We start from the raw sequence: 12,605 nt of genomic DNA on the forward strand, positions 1-12,605 counted from the left end.
CAGAAAGTTCTCTCCTGTGCCAATAAGTTCAAGGCTCATTATCACTTTTTCTTCTAACAGATTTAGTGTCTCTGGTTTTATGTTGAAGTCTTTAATCTACTTGGACTTTAGTTTTGTGCAGGGTGATAAATATGGATTTATTTGTATTTTTCTACATATAGACATCCAGTTAAACCAACACCATTTGTTGAAGATGCTATCTTTTTTTTTTCATTGTATGGATTTGGCTTCTTTGTCAAAAATCAGGCGTACATAGGTGTGTGGGTTTATTTTTAGGTTGCTTTTAATTCCATTCATCAACTGGCCTATTTCTATGCCAGTACTTTGCTGTTTTTATTACTGTTGCTCTATATCACAGCTTGAGATCAGGGATGGAAATTTCTCTGGAAGATCTTTTATTGTATAGGATTGTTTTAGCTATTCTGGGTTTTTGTTTTGTTTTGTTTTGTTTTTCCATATGAAGTTGAGAATTGATCTTTCGAGGTCTCTAAAGAATTGTGTAGATATTTTGATAGGGATTGCATTAAATCTGTAGATTGCTTTTGGTAAGATGTCCATTTTTACTATGTTGATCCTCCCCATCCATTAGCATGGGAGATCTTTCCATCTTCTGAATTTTCATCAATTTCTTTTTTTCAGAGACTTGAAGTTTTTTTTTTTTCAGACAAATCATTTGCTTGCTTAGTTAGAGATACACCAAGATACTTTATATTATTGTGGCTATTGTGAAGGGTGTTAGCCTAATTTATTTCTCAGCTATTTGTCATTTGTGGACAGGAGGGCTACTGATTTTTTTAAAAAAATATTGTTGTATTGAGCCACTTTGCTGAAGGTGTTTATCAGCTGTAGGAGTTCTCTGGTAGAATTTTTGGGGTCATCTATGTGCACTATCATATCATCTGCAAATAGTGATACTTTGACTTCCTCCTTTCCTGAGTGGATACCCTTGATCTCCTTTCATATTCTTATTGCTCTAGCTAGACCTTCAAGTACTATATTGAAGAGCTAGGGAGAGAGTGGGAAGCCTTATCTAGTCCTTAATTTTAGTGGAATTTCTTTCCATTTAATTTGATGTTGGCTATTGGCTTGCTGTATATAACCTTTATTATGTTTAGGTATGTGCCTTGTATCCTGGCTCTTTCTAAGGCTTTAAACATGAATGGGTGTTGGATTTTGTCAAATGCTTTTTTGGCATCTAAGGAGATGATTATATGCTTGTTTATAGGGTAGATTATATTAATGTATTTCCATATATTGAACCATCCCTGCATGTCTGGTATAAAGCCTACTTGGTCATGGTGAATGTGTTCTTGGATTCAGTCACAAGCACTTTGGAAATCAATCTGGCGCTTTCTCAGATAACTGGAAGGAGTGTTACCTCAAGACCCAGCTATACCACTCATGGGCATATACCTGAAATATGCTCCACCATACACTAAGGGCATTTGCACAACTATGTTCATAGCCACTTTATTCGTAATAGCCAGAATCTTTAAACAACCTAGATGTCCCTCAATCAAAAAAAAAAATGGATAAAGAAACTGTGGTACATTTGCACAATGGAATATTATTAAGTTATTAAAAACAAGGAAAGCTTGAAATTTGCAGGCAAATGGATGGAACTAGAAATGATCATCCTGAATGAGGTAGCCTCGACCCAGAAAGACACGCATGGTATACTGTCCAGACCTGCCGGACTATCAGCTGGGACCCTCAGACTCTTGGGGGAGAGAATGGGGGACAAGAGACATGAAGAACGGACAGCAAGTCAAGGAGTCTGATCAAAATTTTATTTTCTCACAGGCTAATATGTACCATTGAAGCAGGAGGCTGAGTGCAGTGATCTGGGTGGGCGGTTTATGCAAGATATCAGGAAGTCAGGAAGTTTGGCAGGGCGAGGGTCCCTGTGGTTCTGGGGCTGGGTGGAATTGTTAGGCATCTGGAACCACAAGATGTTATCTATAGACTTTGTTTCGCTCGTCCTCTGAAGGCCTCTGTAATTCCGGGGATACTGAGAACAGCTGGAGAGTACCTTAAGGGAGGGGAAGAGGTTACAAGGCAGCCTTCTGGAATGTACCATGAGGCAAGGAGGGAAAGAGGTCACAAGGCAGCCTGCCCCAGGTCCACTCGATGTATTATGCCAAGATCCAAGATGCTTGCTGGCTATGGTCTTGGCTCCCCACAGCATACACTCACTTATAAGTGGATATTAGCTAAACATAGATGTCCTCTGAGAGACTCCACCCAGCTGTAGATCCAGACAGATGCTGGGTCTTGATGCTGGGCTCTGGGTGGAGTGTGGAGAGTGGTATGGAAGAATTGGGGGATAGAAGGAGGCAGAGTGTTCAGAAGCCCTACTAGGAGACCCCGAAGGCTGGCAGAACTGGATCCGGTGAGGGGGGCTGCACAAACTGTTGCACCAACCAAGACAACGTATGCAGTAAATCTAGATCCCCTGTTAAGATATAGCCAATGGACAGCTCACTCTCCATAGTTGTGTGGGGAGCAGGCATTGCCTCTGACATGAACTCTGGTGCCCCTATTTGATCACCCCGTTGCTGGGGAGGCTTCCAGGGGACACAGAGGACAGGGAAGCATGTTATCTGGGTGAAACCTGATAGGCTGTTGTCATATGGTTGGGGAAGAGGTCCCCTTCTGTCAGAGGTCTATGGGAGGGGAATAGGGTGGAAGAGGGAGGGAGGGTGAGAACAGGAAGATACAAGTGAGGGGTTAACAATCGGGATGTAATCTGAATCAATCACAATATATTAATTTTTTAAAATCTAGTTGATGAGATATTAGAAACTTATGGCTGCTGAGTAAAAGAGGGAGAGATATGTGGCTTCTGAGAGGCTACCCATGGTTTACTACAGCAGTTCTCAACCTGTGGGTCATGACCTCTTTAGGGGTTGGTTAAAACCATCAGAAAACACAACAGACATTTACATTATAATTCATAAGAATAGCAAAATTACAGTTATGAAGTAGCAATGACAATTCTTTTATGGTTGGGGGTCAGCACATGAGGAACTGCATGTATGTGCAGCAGCGTTAGGAAGGTTGGTACCCAGTGCTCTAGCAGATGCCTCTAAACCCATCCAACTATTGGCAAAACTAAGTGAGCACAGCATTTTGCAGCTTTTAGAAAAAAAAAAGAGCATGAAGTAGAAAAGGAATAGTTATTATAAGAGAAAAATTGGGTTATGTTTTTTAACATTAAAATTAGAAAGAAAAAATTAAAAGTAAAGCATTACTTATCAGACTTGAAAGTATTCCACAACACAAAGAAAGACAGAAAGAGACCTATACCAAGAGGGGGAAAAAGGTGTTTTGTGATATTAAATGTGAAAAACAAGAACTGCTCACACACACACAAAAAAAGCTGGAATTTAAGTGCTATGCAAAGGTAGAATCAGGAAGTGGGGTTTTTCTACCACTATAGATTGTGGAAAATGTGGGGATGAGTTAAGGAAACAGAAATTCCCATTAACTAAACCATGGGAATATGAAGACGCAAAATAAGATGTAAAGTTATATTGTAGAAATACCATTGAGTATTTTTTTACACTAATGTAATTAGGGTAGAATTTAACTCTATCTGCCACCTGGAGCTGTGGAAGTTTATGGAATAATGCTTGCTCTACAAGTTAGGTCCAGAACAGAAGCTGGGAGCAAGGAAACAGAGAGGCACTGTGCTAATTCTCATAAGAATTAATGATAGTTTGAGTTCAAGTAATTAAATGCTTTGAGGCAATTGCTTTTCAAAATTTGGAATGTCTAGTTTGTAAGACTAAGGTGAAGCCCACCCCTAGGCACTTTAACACCTCCTTGATAGACATGTAACTCAGATACTGTTTCTGTTCTATGGTTCTAGGAGATCAAATACAAAAGACAATAAATTGTCAGAAAGGCTAATAGATACCTAGGAAAAAAACAGTAGTCCTGGAAGGTGACTGTGAAGTCTCAGGATTAATTGTCCAATGACTTGACTATTAACAGAAACTGAGCAAGAAGAAAGAAGGTAAAGTGTATAGAAGCAGGTTCCAAGGACAGATCATGAGGTCCATGTGCAGCTTACTATTGTCATGATTTATAAGCCTGGACCAACCTCCTTAAAGTGAAGTGTCTATATTTACCACACACAATGGTCTCCCAGACAGTAGTCAGAATCAGCCACCTCAAAAATAAAACAAACAAACAAATAAACAAATGCATTTTACTACTAGACAAATTTGAGGCTAACATTCTAGGATTAAATATCACATTATTTATGTTTTAAAAGAATTATCTCAGATGAAATTCAACCTGAACCCAGTGGCTTATTACAAACGTTTTATTTTTGAATGGAGAACAGTTAAAGATACCTATTGAATTTTGTAGTTTATTTTTTAGGTTTAGAATTCTATTCAAGTACTTTTTGGCTATGTCATTTGTGTCTTTTGCGATTTTATGTAGTGGAAATTCGTTTTTATGCATTATAAAATCTATTATTTATACTTTGTAAAACGCAGTTGCAAACCATGCATTCAATGCTTTTCCTGTTCTGTTACCAGCATGCTTACATGTCTTCTTAGGATACCTATGTTCATCAACATTTTCTTCAAGTTCTTTTCTTAGGCAAACAAAACTGATCAAATAAAAAATTGAAGACGGGAATTTCTGTCATCATGAGGCATTAAGCAAAACTTGATTTCTAATGTGTGTTGCTGTTGTTGTTGGCTACTATTGCCAAGGTTCCACTAATTTTTTCAGGTGATTATTTTTATTTATTTTTTTCAGGTGATTATTTTTAATGGTTCCTATTTTTCATAGCTTCTCGTTTCTTTGTGAGCCTCTAGGACACAGCTGAAGGCAGAGCAATGGTAGTGGCAGAATCCATTTCACATCACATCTCTTGATACATAATAAACCCATTTGGACACAGAAGTTATCATTTGGGGATGTGGTAACTGCTGTCAATTTTTCTGTTGAGCCAAGTATCTGTATTCTTCACAACATTAATAAGGATTTATTATTTTCCACATTTCATAGATGCCAAGGAGGTAATGTCAGGATTGGAAGCATACTTTGTAGTCTCTGAGATACTGTAAAAACAAGACAAAACAAAACAAAACAAAAAACTCAAACAAAAACCTGCCCCTGATTTCAAAACCTCTGTCACCTGAAAGAGCCTATGAAACACCTGAAGAAATGCAGCTGTGCCACCGCTGCAGTCATCCTCCTGAGGCCGGCGGGTTGTGCCTTCCAGATTTTTCTCCAGGGGCCGATGGGATTGGGGACTCACCCGGCCAAGCCAGCTCCTCTGTGAAGGCCCGAGGCAGGCGGCCTGGGCAAGCTGTCTGGGCCTCGGTCACGGCTGCTGGGTTCCCCGCCCTCTCGGGAGCAGGCGGCCCGCCCAGGGCACAGTTCTGACCCCCGCGGGGACACTGTGGCAGCGTGTGGGCCGGCGCCGCTCCGAGCCTCCGCCGCCTGTCCAGCCGAGAGCCCGCCGCCATGACCCGGGCGCTGGTGGTGGGCGCCGGGCTGACCGGAAGCCTGTGCGCCGCGCTGCTGAGGAAGGAGATAGCCGGGCCCCTGTACCTCGCCCTGTGGGACAAGGCTGAGGACGCAGGTGAGTGTGAGGAGAGGCCTCTTCGGTGACGTAGGCCGGCCACCGTGTCGCTCAAGGAAAAACAGCCCAGCTGTGACTTCTCCTGGGCAACTCGCTTGCTAAGCGCGCGCGCGCTGTCACGTGACCCGAGGCGGCTGCAGCCGGAAGGCCCAGGGCACACCACAGCACAGGGCCTGGTGGTGCAGACGCTGGCTGAACTGGGAGCACTACCCAGGGGAGGCTGGGGACTGGCAAGCATCGGCCCACCTGGTCCCTGTGGGCTGCGTCGCTCTGTGCCATTGCAGCTTTCTCTGGAGAACCCACCTTGACCAAGACTTTCCAGATGTCTCGACTGAAGACGAAGCCTTCTTCTAACTACATCCTGACTGAACAGCCTTCCTTAGTCATTCTTGCGTTCCATTTTGTTTTATTCACCCATTCCTTCCTTTATTTGTTCAGATTAACACATCACATACCAATAGCACTGTAAAGCAGTGGTATATTATTCATGAGTATTTTATTTCTTTTTTAAATGACTGTCTTTTTTCTTCTTTTTTAAAAATTTTAAATAATTTATTCAGGTTACATCCCGATTTTTATTCCCTCACTTGTATCTTCCTGTTTTCCCCCTCCCTCCCTCTTTCACCCTATTTTCCTCCTCTCGGCCTGTGACAGAAGGGGACCTCCTCCCCCCCATATGATCACAGCCTGTCAGGTCTTATCTGGATAGCCTGCTTCCCCTTCCTCTGAGAGTCTTTTATTTCTTTAAAAAAAATTTTTTTTTTTTAAAAAAATCAATGGCCAAATATACTTACCTTAATAATGTTTTCTAATGTATTTGGACAAAGACAATAAGCCTATCAGGCTATCAAGGGTGAATTGTATAATTTCAAAAGGTTCCTTGTATGCACTGACAATTGCTTATGAATCATTTTAAGGGGGAAGAATGACTACTGCCAAGTGTCCCCATAACCCCGGATGCACAGCCGACCTGGGAGCTCAGTACATCACCTGCACTCCTCATTATTCCCAAAAGCATCAAAAGTAAGTTAGTCATTAGTAGTCTTAGTAGACAGACATGTATGGTGTAAACTGATACAAATAACCCATTCCAACACATCTTAAACGTTGCCTCTTACAACAGGGAAGTGTTCCTATGATCCTTGTGAAGACTGGATAGGATTGTATATGGAACAGAAATGGGGCTCAATAAATTGTAATAATTGTTAGTGCTGAAGGGAGAGGATAGCAATGAAAGTATTTCTAAGCACGTTTAAAGTAGGGCATGTCAGGCCTTAAGGTCAACTATTAATAAATGGGACCTCATGAGGCTGAGAAGCTTCTGTAAGGCAAGAGACACTGTCAAAAGAACAAAGCAACAAGCCTACAAACTGGGAAATAATCTTCACCAACCCTGCATCGGACAAAGGTCTAATATCCAAACTTTATAAAGAACTCAAGAAATTAAATGCCACCAAACCAAATAACCCAATTGAGAAATGGGGCTCAGAATTAAACAGAGAATTCTCAACAGAGGAATATCAAATGGCTGAGACACACTTAAAGAAATGCTCAACATCTCTAGTCATCAGAGAAATGCAAATCAAAACAACTCTGAGATTCCATCTTACACCCATCAGAATGGCTAAGATCAAAAATTCAAGTGACACCACATGCTGGCGAGGATGTGGAGAGAGAGGAACACTCCTTCATTGCTGGTGGGAATGCAAACTAGTACAGCCACTTTGGAAATCTATCTGGTGCTATCTCAGAAAATTGGGAATAGGGCTTCCTCAGGACCCAGCTATTCCACTCCTGGGAGTATACCCAGAAGAAGCTCCAGCACACAAGAAAATTTGTTCAACCATGTTCATAGCAGCCTTATTCATAATCGCCAGAACATGAAAACAGCCTAAGTGCCCCTCAGTAGAAGAATGGATAAAGAAACTGTGGTACATATACACTATGGAATACTACTCAGCTATAAAAAACAAGGATTTCCCAAAATTTGTGGACAAATGGATTGAACTAGAAATGATCATAATGAGTGAGCTAACCCAGAAGCAGAAAGACTCAAATAGTATATACTCACTTATAACTGGACACTAGCCCAAGGGACAGGTCCCATGAAAGTCTGCACCTACCAGGAAACGGGGATAGAGGTGAGGACATCCTATTGAGACTCTAGGTGAGAAAAATATAGGGGATAGGCAAGTAGGGGGATCCAGAGGGTCCTAGAAACCTATAAGAAGAACATTATGATGGGTAGATCTGAGCCCAGGGGTTCTGCTTGATCTAAGGCACCAACAAAGGACAAAACGTGCAGTCATCATCAAACCCCTACCCAGATCTAGCCAAGGGACAGAACATTCTCCACAGTTAAGTGGAGACTGGGGATTGACTTTCACAGGATCTCTGGTGCCCCATATTTGGCCATGTCCCTTTGTTGGGGAGGCCCAATGGCACTCAGAGGAAGGATAGCGGACTACCAAGAAGAGACTTGATACTCTAGCACCATATTCAGGGGGAGGAGGTCCCCCACAGCCACCGTCATAGGGAAGGGGGATTGGGGTGAAAGTGGGAGGGAGGGAGGAATGGGAGGATGCATGGGATGGGATAGAAAATGAGATGTAATATGAATTATTTTAATTTTCAATAAAAATGTGCTATTAATTAAAAAATAGAAAGCTAAAAAAAAAATAAAGTAGGGCATGTAATATCTTCCCATGTATTTTCTTGACTTCGGCATTATGGAGAGAAATAGGACTGGGCTAATGTCAGCCAATTCTTGAAGCATTTCTGTTCATCAACTTTGTTTAACACAGTATACACTGAGTTGATCATATGAGGATTTAAATATAGTGTGATTTGATTTTTTTTTTTTTATCTCTAAGCGTTCTCAGAAGACAAGTGTTGCAAAGCTAATCGTACAACTTGTTTACATGTAATGATTATTTCAGGTTTTACGAGGAGCTGTTAGCCTGTGGGATTTTGGAGCCTCTGACCTCTCCTATTGAAGGAATGGAAGTGAAGGAAGGGGATTGCAACTTTGTGGCACCTCAAGGAATGTCTTCAATTCTTAAGCACTACTTAAAAGAGTCAGGTGGGAACTGGATCTTCTTTACCCTTTAAGATAAAGGTTATGAATGAAATGTTAGCATCCTATGGAAGATTATAAAATGGTTATACTCTTGTCTTTTCCTTAGTGTCAGTCAGTCTTTCCTTCCTCCAAAGAAAGGCTTGTCTCGGTCTACAGTGTGTGCTTTTTTTTTTTTTTTTTTACAAATGTTTGTTTCCCTATTGATCTGTATGGCGTCTCTATTTCCTATTAATCCATTTGTATTCACTTCCTTAAAATATGAAGAGGGGAATTATTTTACATAAACTATTTAGTACTTTTTTTTGTTCCATATCTTTAGCCTGTTTTTCATATCAAGAAATTTAATTTGCTTTGCTTTCCTTTAAGGATATACAAAACACTATAGTATGTGTGTGTTATCACTTATTCATTGATTTCTCTCTCTTGTGTATTGTATATTTGGGGGATTGGACCTTGGTTTTTTGGCATACAGAAACATTTTTGCATCTCTAACCTTGACATAGCTGTTGGATTGAATCCTAACAGGCTGTGTTACTCTTAAGGACTTCAGTAGTAAATGAGAATGTTTTTCACAGATATTTAGCAGTAACATGTTTAAAAGCATATTTATATAGTTTTGTTTTTGTTTCCAAAGGTATTAGTAAATTTATACATCTTCTTGCTTTGTTAACTAGCTCTTTTCATTTATCTGTGAATATCTTATTCTATTGAGATTTTCATTTTGTATGCATTTTATGAATACTTTAGAATTTGGATATTTTGTTAAAAGAACAAATAGAGGGGTTTGGAGGTGATACATTATTTTTCTATTATAGAGCAAGATGTCTTAGTAAGTTGTAATTTGGCTAATTACTGTATTCAAGATTACTGTAGAAAGGTGTAAGGTAAAAATTTGTTTTGTTTCACAAGCTATTTATAGAAGTATTATTATTCTAGTCTTTCTTATCAAACATTACTTACTGAACCACCTCAAGAAATCTGAGCATGCGAAAGGTCAACAAGATGATCTACAACAGGATTCCTAAACAATCCAGTTCTGGCTTAGCCATTTCTCCTCTTGAGATTCAAACCATGAAAGTGTAATTGAGTTCTTCAGAGAAACAGAACAGGTGGAGTATACTTTAGCCTCCTGCCTCATTCACAGATGTATCTACTTATATCCACTGAGACACTGAAAAGGGCCTAGGCAGGGTGGCATACACCTGTTTTCTTAGCACTTAGGAGGCAGATGCAAGAAAATCACAAGTTCAAGGACAACTTGGGCCATCTAGTAAGGTCCAGGCCTGAAAGGGCTGTACTGTGATATCCTGTCTCAAGAAGCTGACAAAAAATTTTTCCAGAAACTTTTTTTTTATTTGATGTTCCCCCTTCTCTGTCTCTCTGTCTCTGTCTCTGTCTCTGTCTCTCTCTCTGTCTCTCTCTCTCTCTCTCTCTCTCTCTCTCTCTCTCTCTCTCTCTCTGTCTCTTATACATTACATCCTACTGCAGTTTCCCCTGTACTCTTCCCAGCCCTTCCCCCATGCCCAGACCGCTCCTCCTCTGTTTCTCTTTAAAAAAACAAAACAATAACAGGCCTCCCACGGATATACACAGAACATGACATAACAAGTAATAAGGCCCAACCCAGTAGGTAGAAAGGGTACCAAGTGCAAACAAAGGAGTCAGAGACACCCCCACTCCCACCGTTAGGAGTCCCAGGAGAATACCAAGCTACACAACCATAAGATATAAGCAGAGGACCTAGCTCAGAGTCTCTGTTTGTCGCTTCAGTCTCTGTGAGCTCCTCTGAGTCCTGATTAGTTAGTTGATCTGGTGGGCCATGTTCTTGTGTCCTTGAGCCCTCTGCCTCCTACAGTCCTTCCTCCCCCTGTTCTGTGGGGTTCCCTTGGCTCTGCCTAATGTTGGCAGTGGGTCTATGTATCTGCTCCCATCAGTTGCTGAATGACTACCCTCTGCTGACAATTGGGCTAAGCACCGATCTATGAGTACGGGCAGAATATCATTATGAATCCTTTCATTGACTTTTTTTTAAATGCAATCATGTTTGGTTCTATCTTGGGTCTGCGGTAGGCTCCCTCTAGTGGTGTGAGCTCACACCTATAGTATACTTCATGAGAAGGAAGTCTTCCCTAATACCTGTCAATAATGTGGTTCACCTTGTCTTTAATCCATGGGTACTTATATGTACAATTGGTGTTGATATACAGAATATATAGAGAGTTTTTCATTCCATAATTCTCTAAACAACAGATTATAAAATATTTTGGCTTAACAGGTATACTGTTCTAGATATTGTGAATAATCTAGAAGAGTTGTAAGACATATTGGAAGACATATATTAGTTACCTACAAATATTATGCCATTTTATGTTAGTGACTTGAGCATCAGTGAATTTAGGGATAATATATTGGTATCAATTTTCAACACATACTAGAGTATGAAAGTGTGTGTGTGTGTGTGTGTGTGTGTGTGTGTGTGTGTGTGTGTGTGTAACACTCATGAGAAGAAAAGAAGGTGTAGAAACAGAAAGAATGAAGAATTGGCTCACATGATTATGGAGACTACCAAGCTCCAAGATCTGGCAGGTGAGTCAACAAGCCTCATACCCACGAGAGCTGATTGTGTAGGTTTAGTCCAAAGATTAATAGCTCAAAGCTCAAGAAAGACTAGTGTTTCAGTTCGAGTTTTAAGACAAGAAAAGAAAAGTCCAAGACCCAGTTGAAAGACCACCTGGCATAAATATCTTTTTTGCTTGGAGGCAGGTTAATTCTGTTGCCCTAATTAGTCCTTCAGCTGATTGCTTACTGCTATAGGAAGAACAGTCTACTTTTCTCATATTTAAATTTAATATCCATGAAAATTTCTCACAGTATTTCCAGAATATTGTTTGACTAAATATGTTGATATTATAGCTGTGAGGAAACACCATGACAAAAGGCAACTTGGGGAGAAAAGGGCTTATTTGGCTTATGCTTCCACATCACTGTTCATTATTGAAGAAAGTGAGGGCAGGAACGTAAACAGGGCCGGGACCAGAAGTCAGCGGTTCTGCAGAGGCCATGGAAGGTTGCTATTTACTGGCTTGCCCCTTATGCTCTGCTCAGCCTGCTTTGTAATAGAATTTAAGACCACCAACCCAGGGATGGCACCACCTACAATGGGCGGAACCATTGCCCATCAGTCACTAATTAAGAAGATGCCCTATAGCTGGGTCTTATGGAGGAATTTTCTTTTTGCTAATTGTTGTTGTTGATGATGTTTTAACATCTTTATTTTTCAAAGTGTGTAACTGTTTCATAATTACTAATATGTTTTGTATATACACACAACAAAGCAATAAGATTGTCAACATAGACAGTCGGCTGTGTCTGTGCCCCAAATTTTCCAGATCAGAAAACACTGAAAAGATAATCTCACAGCTCTGCCTTTCTACTGTTCTGGTTTTTTAGTTGTCATTGTTACTTACTAGACTGGGATGTTTCGAAGTAGCAAAAGGACTGTAACTATCATCTAATAAGTAATTTTTGTTATTATTTTGTTTTGTTTTTCAAAGACAAAGTTTTTCTGAGTAACAGAGTCTTGGCTGTCTTTGAACTTTGTAGACCAGGCTGGCCTTAAACTCACAGAGCTTGTCCTGTCTCTTTCTCCCTTGTGCTGGTATTAAATGCTTGCTCCAACCATGCCTGGCATAAGATATGAATCAGATTTTTCTTTTTCTTTTTTAAGACAGTATTTCATTATTTAGCCATTGTTGGCCTGGAACTCATGGAGATCGACCTGCCTCTGTCTCCTGAGTACTGGTATTAAAAGTATGTGCCACTATGCCTGGCTTAATAAGTATTAACCATTTAACACATATCATTTCTAATCCTTGACAACAAGCTAAGGCAGCTGTCATTATCCCTAATGACTAG

At 40.4% G+C, this 12,605-nt stretch overlaps 1 protein-coding gene across 2 annotated transcripts in view; it reads left to right on the forward strand.

The window, feature by feature from the left end:
• Positions 1 to 3,441: 3,441 nt before the first annotated feature.
• RNLS (renalase, FAD dependent amine oxidase) overlaps positions 3,442 to 12,605 on the forward strand; it is a 269,436-nt gene continuing 260,272 nt past the window's right edge. Inside the window, exons 1-3 of one of the 2 annotated variants that reach the window (XM_084772255.1) lie at positions 3,442 to 5,611; positions 6,529 to 6,634; positions 8,551 to 8,693. In XM_084772255.1, coding sequence (XP_084628381.1) covers positions 5,494 to 5,611; positions 6,529 to 6,634; positions 8,551 to 8,693 — 367 coding nt within the window. In that variant the 5' untranslated portion in view covers positions 3,442 to 5,493. The remainder of the gene's footprint in view (positions 5,612 to 6,528; positions 6,635 to 8,550; positions 8,694 to 12,605) is intronic. The other variant, XM_084772254.1, reaches the window with a different exon arrangement.

This window comes from Acomys minous (genome assembly GCF_964271855.1).
Source record: "Acomys minous genome assembly, chromosome: 2".
Classification (NCBI taxonomy): domain Eukaryota; kingdom Metazoa; phylum Chordata; class Mammalia; order Rodentia; family Muridae; genus Acomys; species Acomys minous.